The sequence below is a fragment of the Homarus americanus genome, unplaced genomic scaffold (assembly GCF_018991925.1).
Source record: "Homarus americanus isolate GMGI-L3 unplaced genomic scaffold, GMGI_Hamer_2.0 scaffold23598, whole genome shotgun sequence".
Lineage (NCBI taxonomy): Eukaryota > Metazoa > Arthropoda > Malacostraca > Decapoda > Nephropidae > Homarus > Homarus americanus.
Window position 1 is genome coordinate 2,364,074 of NW_024731054.1, and position 18,691 is coordinate 2,382,764.

At 49.7% G+C, this 18,691-nt stretch overlaps 1 protein-coding gene across 8 annotated transcripts in view; it reads right to left on the bottom strand.

Moving 5' to 3' along the window:
* Positions 1–18,433, bottom strand: part of LOC121867499 (serine-rich adhesin for platelets-like) — a 132,594-nt gene extending 114,161 nt beyond the window's left edge. For 5 of the 8 annotated variants that reach the window (XM_042367463.1, XM_042367461.1, XM_042367462.1 and 2 more), the window contains exon 1: positions 18,125–18,431. Coding sequence is in view for 5 of the 8 variants with exons in the window: in XM_042367461.1 (XP_042223395.1) it covers positions 18,125–18,162 (38 nt within the window). In the remaining 3 variants the exon portion in view is untranslated. Of the gene's footprint in view, positions 1–18,124 lie in introns of all 8 variants that reach the window. The other 3 variants (XR_006089165.1, XR_006089164.1, XM_042367466.1) reach the window with 1 other exon arrangement.
* Positions 18,434–18,691: the final 258 nt, after the last annotated feature.

Here is an 18,691-nt window from a genome sequence, read left to right on the forward strand (position 1 = left end):
TGAGATCACTGAGAGGACCCTTCAAGACCGACCCCCCAGGCTAACACCACTTCAACACAAGAAAAATACAAAGAAGGAAAAAGATTTATTCTTGTTGCAGAAGAGGACCCCACCCCACCCCCTATAGTGAACCTCCTGCCCTATAGTGAACCACCCGCCCCTATAGTGAACCTCCGCGCCCTATAGTGAACCTCCTGCCCCTATAGTGAACCTCCGCCCCTATAGTGAACCACCCGCCCCTATAGTTGAACCTCCCGCCCGCCCTATAGTGAACCACCTGCCCCTATAGTGAACCTCCTGTACCTATAGTGAAGATCTCGCACCTATAACCATGGTAGTAAAGGTCAGAGTACTAGGAGTTCACTGCCTATGGACTGTCCCTGCCATGAAGTGCCTATGGACGGTCAATACTAGTGGTCCTTGGGCGACTTACTTCAAGGTGGTGTAACGAGCGAGGCGGGTCACCTGGAGGAGGAGGAGGAGGAGGAGGAGGAGGAGGAGGAGAGAGAGGAGGAGGAGGAGGAGGAGGAGGAGGAGGAGGAGGAGGAGGAGGAGAAAGAGGAGGAGGAGGAGGAGGAGAGAGAGAGGGGAGGAGGAGGAGGAGGAGAGAGAGGAGGGCGGTCACCTGGAGGAGGAGGAGGAGGAGGAGGAGGAGGAGGAGGAGGAGGAGCAGGAGGAGGAGGAGGAGGAGGAGAAGAGGAGGAGAGGAGAAGAAGAGGGGGTATGGGAGAGATAGGGGAGGTGTTGGAGGGCGTAAAAGAGGAGAGCAGGGGTAAAGGAAAGGAGGAAGAGAGAAGGAATTAAGGAAGAAGAGGAAGAGGTAGTAGGAATAGAGGAAGAAAAAGATTAAAAAGAAAAATGAAGAACAACCAAAAAGAAAGAGAAAGAGGAAGGAGGAGGGTGGGAGGAAGAGGGTGGGAGGGAGAGGGGTGGGAGGAAGAGGGTGGGAGGGAGAGGGGTGGGAGGGAGAGGGGGAGGAAGAGAGGGAGGAAGAGGGGGGGAGGGAGAGGGTGGGAGGGAGAGGGTGGGAGGAAGAGGGTGGGAGGAAGAGGGTGGGAGGAAGAGGGTGGGGAGGGAGAGGGGGAGGGAGAGGGTGGGAGGAAGAGGGTGGGAGAAGAGGGTGGGAGGAAGAGGGGGAGGAGAGGGTGGGAGGAAGAGGGGTGGGAGGGAAGAGGGGGAGGGGAGAGGGAGGAAGAGGGTGGGAGAAGAGGGTGGGAGGAAGAGGGTGGGAGGGAGAGGGGTGGGAGGAGAGGGGGAGGAAGAGGTGGGGAGGAAGAGGGGGAGGAGGGTGGGGAGGGAGAGGTGGGAGGAAGAGGGGTGGGAGGAAGAGGGGGAGGGAGAGGGGGAGGGAGAGTGGGGGAGGAAGGGGGAGGAAGAGGGGGAGGAAGAGGTGGAGGAGAGGGTGGGAGGAGAGGGAGAAGAGGGTGGGAGGAAGAGGGTGGGGAGGGAGAGGGTGGAGAAGAGGGAGGAAGAGGGGAGGGAGAGGGTGGGGAGGGAGAGGGGGGAGGAAGAGGGTGGAGGGAGAGGGTGGAGGAGAGGGGGGGAAGAGGGGAGGAAGAGGGGGAGGGAGAGGTGGGAGGGGAAGGTGGGAGGAAGAGGGTGGGAGGAAGAGGTGGGGAGGAAGAGGGTGGGAGGAGAGGGGGGAGGGAGAGGGTGGGGAGGAAGAGGGGAGGGAAGAGGGGGGGAGGGGGAGGGAGAGGGTGGGGAGAAGAGGAGGGAAGAGAGGAAGGGAGAGAGGGAGGGGGGGGAAGGGAAGGAAGAGGAGGAGGAAGGGGAGGGAGGGAGGAGGAGGAGAGGGAGGAGGAGGAGGAGGAGGAGGAGGAGGAGGAGGAGGAGGAGGAGGAGGAGGAGGAGGAGGAGGAAGGGGGCAGATTAAGGGGTAGACAGAACACGTCACCTCTTTACATCAACCCACGAGCTGACGTGCACATGAGGTGGTGTACATAGTCGGGATTGTGTACACATGGGGTGATGTACACACACACACACGATCTGTAATATATGTATTCATTGTTAGGATGGAGGAGGAGGAGGGAGGGAGGGAGAGGGAGGAGGGAAGAAGTGTTTGTGGCAAGGGAGGGAGGAGGGAACTGTCACAATCAGGAGGGCGGTGTACTTCCTTCACCCAGCAGGAGGGGAGGGAGGGAGGAGGGAAGAGGGAGGAGGGAGGGAGGGAGGGAGGAAAGAGGGCGGAGGAAGGGGGAGGAGGAGGAGGAGGGAAGGAGAGAGAGGGAGGAGTCCTATGCTGTACAAAAACACTGGATGGGATTACCTCATAAGACTAACGGACCACAACACGCCTTCCTCACCCCCACGACCAGAACGACCCCAGAACACCACCCCAGGTACCCACGACCCTCCATACGACCCCCCAGGTAACACGACCCTCCATACCATCACCAGGTACCACACGACCCCCTCACACGACCCCCAGGTACCACACGACCTCCATACGACCCCAGGTACCACACGACCTCCATACCACCACCAGGTACCACATGACCTCCATACGACCCCCCAGGTACCACACGACCCTCCATACGACCCCAGGTACCACACGACCTCCACACGACCCCTAGGTACCACACGACCCTCCATACGACCCCCAGGTACCACACGACCTCCATGACCCCAGGTACCACACGACCTCCATACGACCCCAGGTACCACGACGACCTCCATACGACCCCCAGGTACCACACGACCTCCACACGACCCCAGGTACCACACGACCTCCACACGACCCCAGGGTACCACACGACCCCAGGTACCACACGACCCCAGGTACCACACGACCCCTCCATACCATCACCAGGTACCACACGTCTAAATAAAAATACTAAAATAAAACATCAAATAAAAAATAAAACATAAAAAACTGATAATTAAGCAACTCAAATTTAGAAAAGTAAAAAAAAATCCCCAAAAATCATCAAATTCCAAATATAAGAATTAAAACCCACACCGCCATTATCCCGGGACCAACCATTACCCAGGGAGGTGGACCAACCATTACCCAGGGAGGTGGACCAACCATTACCCAGGGAGGTGGACCAACCATTACCCAGGGAGGTGGACCAACCATTACCCAGGGAGGTGGACCAACCATTACCCAGGGAGGTGGACCAACCATTACCCAGGGAGGTGGACCAACCATTACCCAGGGAGGTACTTGACATAAACTAACCCAATGTGGACGACATACAGTACACAAACAACTGAAACTCATAACATAAACAATAAACTTTAATATGGAGCCAATTATGACTTCCATCCCCAAAGAGGAAACACAGAATGGGTAGATAATAGTTCGGTGTTTACTCTCTGGTTATGGGTGAGGTGTAACATTGTCTACTGTGGGTTATGTTTATCTTATGTTATGTTTTGTGATGTTATGTTTAGAAATCTGCCTAGTACTTGTCTTGTCGTGTCTCGTTGACTGGTTTTTAAGTACACACACACACACACACATACAGACAGACAGAAGTTTACACAGATACTAACACACACACACACACACATTAGGGCCACTATGAGCCAGCTAGCACCAACAGAGAGAGAGGGGGGGGGGAGAGTTCTACTTACACCACTACAACAGATTAAAATTCACCAAAATAAAGAGAGTCAGACCCCAAGCATTAGGCTCCCTGGTGGTGTAGGTTAGGTTAGGTTAGGTTAGGTATTAAATTAATATGGAATTTTGAATCTGGGTGTATGTTTACCTGTATTTATGTATTAGAGTTTAAGGATGTATACTGTATCACCTGTATTATAATGTTAGTCCTTCCTTGAAATGAGTCCTGTAATGTTAGTGACCAGTTAGGGGCAGTGTGGATTCAGCATACTGTACTATTAAGCCTTTTGGTATAGAAGGCAGAACGTCGTTTCATACAACCCTCATCACTTCCCTAATTGTAAAGTTAGGTACCCATTCACAGCAAGGTAGACTGGGGTGCCTCGGGCGTGAACCAGCGACCTATAGAACAGGAGACGAGCTCTGAATCCACTCCACCACCACAATCTATATTTCTTTCTTGATAAACCTCTAATTCAACCTGGATATATAGTCAGCGTAATGCGTTATGGATACAGCGGGTGATGTGTGTGTGTGTGTGTGTGTGTGTGTGTGTGTGTGTGTGTGTGTAAGATGACCCTGGAGCGGGGAAGACCACGACAGATGGATCTCACTTAAAGAGGTCGTTCTGGGGAGCTGTGGGCGGGTCCTGGGTCGTGTGTGTGAGGGGTGGTGAACCTAACCTAACCTAATCTGGGACCAAGATTTACACTCACCCCACAACAACACCCACAGCAACACCCTCCCTAACACAACAACACCCACAGTAACACAACAACACCCACAGTAACACAGCTAAAACCAACAACAACACCCACAGCACCACAGCAACACCTCTCTAACACAACAACACCTTCAACAACACAACAACACCCACAGTGTAACACAACAACACCTCCCTAACACAACAACACCCACAGCAACACCTCCCAATACAACAACACCCACAGTAACACAACAACACCCACAGCATCACAGCAACACCTCTAACACACAAACAACACCCTTCAATAACACAAATAAACACCCACAGTAACACAACAACACCCTCCCTAATACAACAACAATTTACAGCATGACTCCTCCTAACACAACAACACCTTACAGCAACACCTCCCTAACACAACAACACCCACAGTAACACAACAACAACACCCACAGCACCACAGCAACACAGCTAAAACCCACAACAACACCCACAGCACCACAGCAACACAGCTAAAACCCACAACAACACCCACAGCACCACAGCAACACAGCTAAAACCCACAACAACACCCACAGCACCACAGCAACACACTCCCTAACACAACAACACCCACAGTAACACCCTCCCTAACACACAACAACACCCACAGCAACACCCTCCTAACACAACAACACCCACAGCAACACAGCTAAAACCCACAACAACACCCACAGCACCACAGCAACACAGCTAAAACCCACAACAACACCCACAGCACCACAGCAACACACTCCCTAACACAACAACACCCACAGTAACACAGCAACACCCTACCTACACTCCACACAACCCAGTAAGCGCATTAAATGGTTGGTGCACCAGCCAATGAATGCTGGGAGGGAGGGAAGGAAGAAGGGGAAAGGGAGGGAGGGAGGGAGGGAGAAGGAAGGGGGAGGGAGGGAAGGAAGAAGGGGAAAGGGAGGAAGGGGGAGGGAGAAGGAAGGGAGGAAGGAGGGAGGACCTTAAATTACCAAGTCACAGGTCACCAGGAGACCTATAGGACCTTGAATTAGTCACAGGTCACCAGAAGACTCAGGGACTCTCAGTCACCAAGTCACAGGTCACCAGGAGACTCAGGGACCCTCAGTCACCAAGTCACAGGTCACCAGGTAGCGTCAGAGGTCTCAGGTGAGCTTGTCAGTATTTCTCAATGGTGACAATTCCACCTGCCACACTCTGAATACCTCGCTGTCTGCCTCTACCGAAATATCTGTCTCTCTTTCTTTCTCTCTCTCTCTCTCTACCTAAGTATCGTCCTGTCTATTCTACTAAGTATCTCCCTCTCTCCCTCTCTCTCCCTCTCTCTCATTATCTCTCCTTCTTGACTTTCTCTTCCACACACATTCTCTCTTCTGTTTCTCCCTTTATCTAATTCTCTCCCTCTCTCTCCTAGTTCCCCTTCCATCCGACTCTCATTCACTTTCTTCCTCTTCCTCTTTATCATTCCTCCCTATCTTTCTTCCTTCTACTCTTCCTTCCTTTATCTCCCCTTCTCTCCTTTAGTTATTTAAGACAGACAGTTGTACGGACTGTGTTTTTAAACCAACATGCCATTCTTACTGTCTTGTCTCATTACCCCTACCACCACCACCACTACCACCCCTACCACCACCACTACCACCACTCCCACCACCACCACCACTACCACCACCACCACTACCACCTCCTCCTCCACCAGTCACTGTCAACACCTTCCTGAGGGCGGGAGTCCAGAGTCGTCGCGTCGTGTAGGACTTGTAGAGTGGTCGTGTAGTGGTAGAATGTTATGTATGTATGTATGTATGTATGTATGTATGTATGTATGTATGTATGTATGTATGTATGTGACTCTGGAGGTTCCCCACAAGCAGCCATATAAGGCCTTAAGCTGTTAATGTAGTAACTCTCTCTCTCTCTCTCTCTCTCTCTCTCTCTCTCTCTCTCTACACAATACAGTGGTCAGGTTCTCATAACACCATAAAACACTTGATGATAAAAAGCTTCACATTTTATATTCCAGCGACCGAGCAAACAAACAACATTGTAATTACTGATACCTCCCCCAGGTGAACCCAGGCGTACTACAGGTGAATCCCAGGTGACTCCAGGTGACCCCAGGTGACCCCAGGCGTACCATAGGTGAACCCCAAGTGACCCCAGGCGTACCACAGGTGAACCCTATATGACCCCAGATGATCCAAGGTGATCCCAGGTAACCCCAGCACACGTCAATGTGACCCCAGGTGACCTCTTATCACATATTGACCCTAAAACCACCATTTGTGTGACCCCCAACGATAGAAGTCAACCTCAAGATACATGCTAAACTAACCCCAAATTGACCTCAGGAAGAAACACGACTCAGTAAAGGTTTGTAGAGTGACGGTGTAGAGGCGCGTCTGACCCCCAATTGATACTGATTAACCACATCCTGCTGACCTTGGCCGAAGGGGGGGGGGGTAGCAGAGGTCAGGCAGGAGGGGCAGGTCAGGAGATAAAGGTCACGATGGAAACTAAGGTCAAGATAGGAGAGGAAGAACAATCTTGATTCATGATATACAGTAAGGGTCAAGAGGTCAGGTCAAAGGTCACGTATTAACCAGGTATACCTTTTTAACAGTGCCAGGTCGTTATGTGTCAAGGTAAGACAGTCTTCAGTACCTGGCCACAACTAACAAGGCTTCTCTTAGTGGCTGAGGTCACCCCTTTGGTCTTAACTACTACTTGTCGTTGAGTGTTGTCATGGTTACTTAGTCTTCTCTGTCGTTATCGTCGTGTTGTTGTCGTGTATGTTGAAGTTTGCTATATTTCGTATCACCAGTCAATCAGTTAATTGTATTTTAACGTCTCCAGTTAAGGTAACAAAATCCGTGTCAACACCCGTGGTAATGTTATCACGGGTGGTGGTGGTGGTGGTGGTGGTGCCCCTTCCCCCGACCGTCATTAAGTAGTCATTAAGCTAAGGTTTGATACGCCCAGTCGGGACTACAGCGCTTAGGTCCTGGTGGGCGGGAGGGAGGCACTTGTCGTTGAGGTGGGCGTGAGGCACTTGTCGTTGAGGTGAGCGGGAGGGAAGCACTTGTCGTTGAGGTGAGCGGGAGGGAAGCACTTGTCGTTGAGGTGAGCGGGAGGGAAGCACTTGTCGTTGTCGTCGTGAACGTTGAAGTTGTCGTTTATCAACCATCACTGACAACTACCGGTTAAGTGGTCGTCCTGGTCATATTAAAGGACGTAGGTCGTTCTTGAGGATATCATTACGTCGTTGTTGTGATAAATCAGTTAAATCACGGCCGTCATCCTGTTGTTGTTGTTGTTTTCGTTATCCTGTTGTTGTGGTGGTGGAGGTTGTTGTTATCCTATTATTGTTGTTGTTATTATCCTCTTGTTGTTATCGTTATCCCCCTGTTATAGTTATCCTCTTGTTGTTGTTATAGTTATCCTCTTGTTGTTATCGTTATCCCCCCGTTATAGTTATCCTGTTGTTGTTATCGTTATCCCCCTGTTATAGTTATCCTCCTGTTGTTGTTGTTATGGACGCGGAAGGTTACATGAGGCACCTAATTGGTTGACGTAAAACACATAAGTTAAAAAATTAGATCAAAATTACACTAAGACTCGACCTTAACCTAACCTACCATAACCTAACCTAACCCCTCCCCCACCAGGTAGCGTTACAGTAATTAATGATAGGTGAAATCAGCTAGGGTGAGTAATCTTCAGGTGAGAGCTAAAAATTCTGATAGCCGCTGTTGACTAGTGACCTTCTTCCTGCAGCCTGGGTGACCTTCAGGTTATTAAAGACCCATAGTGAGAGAGGGTGATGGGGAGAGGGTGAAGGGGAGGGGGTGTTGGGGCCAGGAGGAGATAGAGGAGGGAGGGGGGCGTGGCTGTGGTGACTTACTGCCTACTGGAGGAATGGGGAGGGGGAGGTGATGGGGAGGGTGAAGGGGAGGGTGTTGGGCAGGAGATGATGGAAGGGGAGGTTAGAGGCCAGGAGGAGATAGAGGAGGGAGGGGGGCGTGGCTGTGGTGACTTACTGCCTACTGGAGGAATGGGGAGGGGGGGAGGAAGGGGAGGAAGGAGGTAAAAAAATCACAACCCCCCTTTCCCTTCCATTACTCTTGACCTTCCCTCTCCCCTCTATCTATACCTTCTCTTCCTCTCTCCTCCCCTTCCTTTCCCATATCTCCCCTAAATCTGACCTCCCCACACCCCCTTAAATCGGACTTCTCCACCTCTTACCCTCCTTACCTCCCAGTCTCCCCTAAATCTGAGTTCCCCACCTTCCACTCTCCCTTAAATCTGAGCTCCCCACCTCCTAGCCTCCCCTAAATCTTTCCTCCCCACCCCTCTCCCCACAGGCCAGTAAACACGCAAAATAACAGTTTCAACCAATTTAATTAGATCAATACGTTCATGAGAACCACCTCTACCCTACCTGGCAGCCATTACCATAACCCAGGTGTGTGTGTGTGTGTGTGTGTGTGTGTGTGTGTGTGTGTGTCTGTGTGTGTGTGTGTGTGTGTGTGTGTGTGTGTGTGTGTCTGTGTGTGTGTGTGTGTGTGTTTACTCATTACCTGTACATAATGACCTTGTGTTCTGCTTTAACTTCAGTACTGTCATGATCTCTTGTTACGTGTCAACCTAGTCTAACCTAACCTTGTGATGACCCTGACACACACACACACACACACACACACACACACCACCTACATGATTAACTGTGCCTCCTATCTCTCCTTCCTCTTCCCCTCACTACCCCCCCTCCCTACCTCCTACCCCTCACCACCCCTTACCCCTTCCCTCTGCTCCCCCCTACCTCCCTCCTCCTCCCCTCCTCCTCCCCTCCTTTCATTCACGCCTCTTCCTCATTTACTCTCGGTCATTCTGTGCTCCACACACACACTTCCTCTTCTTATTTATCTCATATTTTTACTTCCCACACTTTCGTTAACGTCCTTAACTTCCTTTATATGTTCGTTCTCTCTCTCTCTCTCCTCTCTCTCTCTCTCTCTCTCTCTCTCTCTCTCTCTCTCTCTCTCTCTCTCTCTCTCTCTCTCTCTCTCATCATCAGTATTTTTCCCTCATGTTACCTCACTAATCCCCTCTTCACTTTTCCATTCCTTCTCTCCTATCCTCTCTACCTCTCCCTACACTCCCCTCACTTCCGTATACTGACCCTCCTTCCTCCCTTCCCTCCCTCCTCTCCCTTACACTCTCTCTCTCCCTCTTCCTCCTCCCCTACATTCTCCCTTCCCTCCTTCCTTCCCTCCCCCTCTCCCCTCTCACCCTTCCTCTCTCCCCTCTCCCTCATCACATTTTTCCCTCTCTTACCCTTCAGTTTGTTGTATATGTCACTCTCACCCGCTATACTTATTCCTTCTTTATCTGTTCTTTGATTTTCCTTTGTATTTATTCATTACTTCTGTCTTGAGGTGAATATTGAGACAGACACAAACACGTAAACAGACAGACAGACAGACATACAGACATACATACTCTCTCTCTCTCTCTCTCTCTCTCTCTCTCTCTCTCTCTCTCTCTCTCTCAATTACACAGTCTACTAAACAGTTCGTTCCCAGTTAATTAACAATATTACACAACTCGTTAATACAGCACTGTCTACCTGTCTATCATGATTCATCCACCTGTCTACCACAAACCAACGACCCGTCTACTACATCAGGAGGTAGACAGACCCGTCACCTACCGTCTACTACACCAGGAGGTAGACAGACCCGTCACCTACCGTCTACTACATCAGAGGTAGACAGACCCGTCACCTACCCGTCTACTACACACAGACCCGTCACCTACCCGTCTACTTACACTGGGAGGTAGACTGACTACACAGGCATCACCTTCTACTTCTCTACATAAGCCTGCCTCTCACACACTCTAAAGAAGCCTACTTATTCTCTTGAAGAACTCAGTTATATCCTTCCTCTCCCTCACTCACCTCTCCCTCACTCCCACACTCTCCTCCTCCACTCTCCTCTCCCTCCCTCCACCTCCTCCCCACTCTCCCTCACTCTCCTCTCCTCACCTCCTCTCTCTCTCACTCCACCTCTCCCTCTCCTCCTCTCTCCTCACTCTCTCTCTCCCCTCCACACTCTCACTCTCCCTCCTCCCTCTCTCTCCCTCCTCACCTCTCTCACTCTCTCTCTCTCCCTCACACCTCTCTCTCTCTCTCCCTCATCTTCTCTCTCAGAACAAAACCTACTTAGAATATCAACACCACATAATGAGAGAGAGAGAGAGAGAGAGAGATCCCTACCAGGGGTGTGTACTTAAACACACACACACAGACACACACACACACACACACACACACACACACACACACACACACAGACACACACATACTCACATGTGCCAAACGCATATGTTCCACACCTGCACCCGAACCATATGTGTAACACCCTAATCCCGACACTAAGACCCCCTACTGATCACACACACACACACACACACACACACACACACACACACACACACCACACACACACACTAACAACCCCTTGGAACTGCTTGTGGTGGGTGGAAGAGTAGATGGGGGAGGAGTGGGAGGAGTGGGTGAGAGGAGTGGGTGGAGGAGTGGGAGGAGTGGGTGGAGGAGGGGGTGGAGGGTCACTGTACTGTGGAGTGAATAAATAGTAACATAATCGTTCTGTACAACACCAATGTGACCTTGACGGCTGCCTGTGACTCACGGTGTGTGTGTGTGTGTGTGACTGTTTTCTGAACGAGAGAGAGAGAGAGAGAGCCGTGCACGTGTACATATTCCTCGTAATGAGTAAATTATCACACACACACAGACAGACAGACCCGCACTTGGTACACACTTATCATCCTTTCCTTTTAATTAATATTTATCCTTCTTCTTTTTCTTCTTTCCTTCTGACCATTTTGTTCTTCTTCTTGTTTATATTCTTCTTCTTCTTCTTCTTCGTCTTCTTCTTCTTCTTCTTCTTCTTCTTCTTCTTCTTCTTCTTCTTCTCCTTCTCCGTTCGTTGCCAAGTAGTTACCATAGCGACGGTAGGCTCAACACGCCAGGCCTATTATGTGGCGGTATAGGCCTATAGCTGGGTCACTCCGTCAACAAGTGACCTCTGAACTGGTGGTGGTGGGCGTTGTTGTGGTGTGTACCGCCCCCTCCCTCAGGCGTAGTAGTGAGGAAGTAACGGGGAGGAACGTAAGATTGGGGAGGGTAGTGGAGGAGTTGGGGAGAGTAATGGGAGGTGGGAGGGGTGGGGGAGTTGGGGAGGTTGAGTTGAGGAGGTGAGTGGGGGGTTGGGAGGAGTGGTGGAGAGGAGAGAGGAAAGGTGTTGGGAGGTGGGGAGAGTAGTGGGGTGAGGTGGGGGGGGGGAGAATATTGGGGGAGGTGGGGAGGTGGTGGGGGGGTGGGGAGAGTAGTAGTGTTGGGGAGAATATTGGGGGAGGTGGGGAGAGTACGAGGTGGGGAGAATAAACAGAGGAACACGTGTAGTGCATAACGAACCAGCTGGTACATGACACTCTCCCTCACCCCCATCTCCTCCCTCCCCTCACCCCCATCTCCTGCTACCCTCCCCCTCACCCCCAAGTGCCACGACACCACCGCCTCAACCTCGTGATGCTGGTGTGTGTGTGTGTGTGTGTGTGTGTGTGTGTCCACCGTCCTCACAGCCACAGGTGCGGGCGCGCGAGAGCAATAGGCCAGGATGCAAGTGACCTCTCTGGCAGACAGACAGACGGCAACCTTGGCCGTGTCAGGTGTGCGTGTGAGGCACCAAGGATGGCACCAAGGCACTGAAGGTGAGAGAGAAAGTGGTGATCGACTTGTTGGTCACCCAGGTAAGGACACACGCCACTACCACACCACTATCTTACACCACCATCGGCACCACTACCACCACATCACTATCCACCACCACCACCACACCTCACCACTATCTTACACCACCATCGGCACCACATCAACACTACACCACCGCCAACAGCTTACCACACCACCACTACGAAACACCACTAACGCCACCACACCTTACAGCACCACTAATACACCATCAACACCATACCACCAACATACACCATAACACTTCCTACACGCCAGCCCTCACTTCCTACACGCCAGCCCTCACTTCCTACACGCCAGCCCTCACTTCCTACACGCCAGCCCTCAGCGTGGGGGAGGATTTGAGAGCATTAGTCACCCCAGACGTTTAAATATAACGCGCGGGGCTCAACGCTACCACCACGCCAGTCACTCTCACACAACTAGTCCTCTCAACTTATGCCGAGCACTTAAAAAATAGCCCTCACTAGTTACGATTGGCCTTCAAGACAGCCCTCAGTCTCCACAGGTTACGATTGGCACTCAAAACAGCCCTCAGTCCCCACAGGTTACGATTGGCCCTCAAAACAGCCCCCCTCACTAGCCCTCAAACTTACGACTATCCCTTCAAAACAGCCTTCCTCACTAGCCCCTCAAGACAGCCCTCAGAGTTTAGTATATAAGTTCAGTATCCAGACTATCCCTACAGGGGGCGTCAGAGGCCTACAAGATTCACTTTGTCTCCGAAAGAAAGTTTTTTGTTTCAACTTTCACTGTATTTTTTATTTAGAAAGTATTCCCTACTTTCAACAGAAAAACACACAGGGAAGTTGTGTGTGTGTGTGTTAGGTTAGGTTAGGTTAGTTTGTGTTCAGCGGTATTGGTGGTGGTAGTTCAATAACCACAACCACCACACAGGTCCTGGTGGAATAATGGTAGTTTCTTAGTAACCACAATCACCACACAAACCCTTGGAATGGTGGTGGTTTATCAATTACTTCAACCATTACACAAGGTCCCACAAACCACCACCACCACCACCCTTCCCCGGAATGGTGGTAGTTTATCAATAACCACAATCACTACAATCACCACACACAGGTCCCGGCGGGCTGGTGAATCAATAAACCAAGAAGGAGAGAGAGAGAGAGAGAGAGAGAGAGAGAGAGACTAGGAAACAGCCAGACAGACAGAGAGAAAGAGAGAGTGAGACACAGAGAGAGAGAGAGAGAGAGTCACCGCCTGGACTACACCATTATTAATAAGAGTAGTTGGCTGTATACGACACAACTTGCATACTAACACTACACCCCCCAACACCCTCACTCCCACACCCCTTATTCCAGTGACCAACCCACACCACTCAGGAGCCGGATTCTCAAAGGTCTCCTCGTAGTGTCTCTTGGTAGTGGAGATATGAGAGCGTTGCTAATTGGTTCACTACAACACAATGGTGGAGTCACAATGGTTCTAAACTTCAATTTTTCTCTTAACCAACGCACTTAAGTTACGACACAAAGATGGATTCTCAGACGTCCGTAAGTTTTTGGGTCACAGTGTTATAGAGATTAAGAACTAAACTCATTCTATTGTGCTTCTTTAACGTTACGGTAAAACCTTTATTTAACGAACTATATAGAGATGAAAGTCCTTTATATCGAGGGTCCGTTAGATGTGAAATCCCCATCTAACGAACTATATTGAGATGAAAGTCCTTTATATCGAGGGTCCGTTAGATGTGAAATCCCCATCTAACGAACTATATAGAGATGAAAGTCCTTTGTATCAAGGGTCCGTTATATGGAGGTATCACTCTACTGAGGATACAGCCAGTTACAGTAAAGTCAAAGAGTAAATTCGTCGCCATCTTTAATTACATACTTAATACCTTTACTGAAGAGGAATTTACCTGCTTTTTTCATCTAATTTAACGTAATAACCCTTGAGACTACGACCCTGGCAACAAGATATCTTACGAGAATATACAACATATAGTCTACACAGGTATACAAATAATGGTATACACCTGGTATATTTAACCCACAGGCCAAGCTTCTCGTCGCCAATGTGGGGTTGAGGTGACAAATCAAATAACAATTTTCTTAAAAGATTTCAGTAATTTTTTTCTTCTTTTCTGGGGCAGTGAATCAGTGGAGGAGACGTTGCGACACTGAATGGTTGTTAGTGATTGTTTATCGTGACGGTGGTTTAGTGGTTGCTTCAGGCTGGTTAGTGGTAGTTAGTGGTTGGTGGTAGAGTGTGTGGCAAGAGTGTAGTAGTAGTAGTGTAGTCTGGTGTAGGTAGGCCAAGGCTATACTGAAGGTGTGTGTGTGAGTGTGTATCTTAATATACTTTCAGCATACAAACCCCCAGACACATACACATAACCCCACCCCCCACACACACATGTACGTACACACACCCCACACAGATACACACAACCTCCCCACACACACACATGTACGTACACACAACCCCTCCACACATACAACACCACGTCATCTATGTTAACAAGGGAGTGAGTCATTGTTGTGCTGGTTAAGTCTATAATATTCAATAGTTGGACTGAGGTACTTAAGACAATTCTCACCGTCCTATAAAAATGCATCAAACTCACCGAAAAATGCACAACTTGCCCCCAAATCACAAATTCGTTCAAAAAATGTAAATTGACCCCAAAAATGCTATGCAAAAATTAACTTGGCCAAAATGCACAACTTGACCAAAAATGCACAACTTGCCCCCAAAATGCTGACAATTGAATTGCTCAACCTTTAAAATGTAACCCAAAATGCACAACTTGCCCCCAAAATGCACAAACTTGCCTAAAAATGAACAAATTTACAAACTGTCCCACTGAGGCAAAATTCGCCCCAAAATGAACAAACTAGACAGTACACAGCGTCACTCTCACTGCTACTATCACTGTTACTCACTCCTCTACGATACTATAGGCCGTCACTGTTACTCACTCCTCTACGATGCTATAGGTCGTCACTCTCACCGTCACTGTTACTCACTCCTCTACGATGCTATAGGCCATCACTCTCACTGTTACTCACTCCTCTACGATGCTATAGGCTGTCACTCTCACTGTTACTCCTCTACGATGCTTTAGGTCGTCACTCTCACTGTTACTGTTACTCACTCCTTTACGATGCTATAGGCCGTCACTCACAACACATCCACCCTATGAGAGCTCCAGGCCGTTACTGTCACTGTTATTCTCACTGTCACTCACTTTCCTCACCTTGGTCAAAAATGCAGTGATTCATGGCCGCGTTACTCAACCAACCCACGAGCTATTCTGGACGGTCACTCACTCACACGGCGAGTTACAAAACACCTCACAGACACTAACGATGTGTTACAGTGTGTTATGTATGGTGACGGTTCATATTACAGTGTTACAGTGTGTTATGTATGGTGACGGTTCATATTACAGTGTTACAGTGTGTTATGTATGGTGACGGTTCATATTACAGTGTTACAGTGTGTTATGTATGGTGACGGTTCATATTACAGTGTTACAGTGTGTTATGTATGGTGACGGTTCATATAACAGTGTCACAGTGTTATGTATGGTGACGGTTCATATTACAGTGTTACAGTGTTATGTATGGTGACGGTTCATATTACAGTGTTACAGTGTGTTATGTATGGTGACGGTTCATATTACAGTGTTACAGTGTGTTATGTATGGTGACGGTTCATATAACAGTGTCACAGTGTTATGTATGGTGACGGTTCATATTACAATGTTACAGAGACCATTTAAGGCTGTCACAAGTCATAATGTATTACAAATTGACAGTGTTACAAATGTTACAGGTTGTTACAGTGACATAACATGGATGGTGACTGACAGGTTATCGTCCAAGCTGTCATCACTCGTTACAATTGACAGTACGGTAATTAGGTTGTACATGTCAAGCTACTGTCATATCTGTCATGTCATCAGTCAAGCTTCAGTCATATCTGTTGTCATCCGTCAAGCTTCTGTCAACCTGTCAATGTTAAACCAAAATCCAACTTGTAAGGTAATTTTACTGTCTATCTGTCTATCTATCAGATGTTATTCTTGGTTAAGTTGACGTACTCTCTCTCTCTCTCTCTCTCTCTCTCTCTCTCTCTCTCTCTCTCTCTCTCTCTCACTGGTCAAATCGATTCATTAATTACTATTGTTTGTATATCTAAACTGTCTATGTACACTATGAACCAGTGGTAAGATGTATGTTGATTATATTGAATGTAAATAACTGTATGTATGTATGTATGTATGTATGTATGTATGTATGTATGTATGTATGTATGTATGTCAAGACAGTCTAATACACACGAGGTCACTAACTGTACAAGACTGTGATACACGCCCCCCAGTCAGCTGACTGTGGCTGACCTCAAATGGTGCTCCTCAGCATCCACTGGTGCCACTGCTAGCCACCGCCAGCAACACTGCACTTGACGCCGCCTCGACACCGACCTGCCACCGACACTCAACAACACCGCCACCAGCAACCTGCGCCGCACTTCTGCGCCTGAGCACCACCGCTGGCGCTGCCGCCTGCACCGACGACACCAAACAACACCACCACGCTTTTCTTTACCTACGACACCGCCCACCACCTGCGTGCCACCACCAGCACCGCCGCAAACCTGCAACAACGCCACCAACAACACCGCAACAGCACCACCACCACCAGCCACCACCACCACAAACACCACCACCACCAACAACACCACCACAAACAACACCGCCTTCAACCACCACCAATACCACCATCGCTTAAACACCACCACCAACACGCACCGCAACCTGCTTATTTACCACCTGCTTCGACTTTCTTGCCAACCTGCCAACACAAACTCCGCGCCAGCACCACCAGCACACACGCAAACGACAACTTAAGCGCAGGCAGCACCACCACCGACACCACCAACGCACCGCTTCAACAACAACACCGCCTGAAACAACACCGCCACCACCAACAACACCACCACCGACACCACCGCCACCAACACTACGCCAGCAACACGCAGGCTCACCACACCACACCGGCACCCCAGCAACACCACCACCACCACCACCACCAACTTTTAACACCAACAACACCACCGCCTGGTACCACCACCAACAACACCGCCACCAACAACACCACCACCATCCAACACCACCACAAACAACACCACCACCATAAACAACACCACCACCACCAGCACCACCACAAACAACACCATCACTGAAGACGCCGCGCAGACGACACCCCACCACCCAGCACCACCACACGCAGCACCAACAGCAGCTCAAGTCGCACTGCACCGGGCACCAACAGCACCACCAATCGTCACCACCACCACCACTGCCCACCAACACCACCACAAACACCACCACCACAAACACCAACAACAAAATCCACCACCACAAACACCACCAACAACACCACAATCATCACCACCACCACCATCACCACCAACAACAACACCACCACAAACAACACCACCACAAACACCACCACCACAAACACCAACAACAAAAACCACCGCCACAAACACCACCAACAACACCACAATCATCACCACCACCATCTACACCACCAAGCGCTCTCTTGAACTGAGTAAGACAAGTGGTCCACGTCTGTCATTATGAGGAGAAGAAGTTTTGTGGAGGCGACGCCAACACAAGGAGTATATGGCGTCCTTTGTCACACCACAACACCCTCTAAGCCTCTCACACACCATTAAGAGTCTCTCGTAGGCCTCCCCTCTCCTGCGACACACCTCACAGCTCTCGTCCACCACAGGGAAATATTCACAGGAGATACAAGACTGTGCTGGGGGTAAAATCAATTGTTTAGAAGAGCGAGCCAAGGAAGTAATATTAGTGTATGGATGAGGGAGAGTGGAGAAGGGGCCTATTGGCACTGTTGTGAGGGCCTGGCACCTTACTGGCCCTCCCTCGACCCTAACACCAAGTGGCACTCTCTACACCCCACAGTGTCACACTCACCTGGAGGAGTTGAAGCGTTTCTTTATGCCCTTGAACATTGTGTTGACATGGGTGAGGATGGCCCTCTCCCTGTTGAACTGCGGCCACCACCACTACTACTACAGCCTCCTGCCAGGGCCCACCCCGCCAGGCTGTACACCGCTCCTGTCTGAGGCCTCCTGCACGCCTCCACCCTTTGTTAGTTTCAGTGTAACAAGTTAACAAGAGAAGGGTCACTGAGTATTTACACATGAGTCATGACAAAGCACCATCACGAGCACACCGTAGTAGCGTCAGTCTCCCGCGGAGAAACTCACCAAACTAGTCTGCTCAACACAAACATGTCTCGACCGAAGCTACTCTCACGCATATCGATTTTGGTCTCGTCCCGAGCTCCTCTGTCCTCATGAATGGAATAACTAGCTACAAGTTATGTTACAAGTTTCAATAAATAACTAGGATGAATAATGAGACCATCTGCCATACAGCCGGCTAGCCAGTGTTGTGTATGTAGTGTAGGGAGAGAGAAAGTGTTAATTGTTGGGGTGTGCGGGGCTGGGGACGCACGAGGCTGGGAACAATGACACG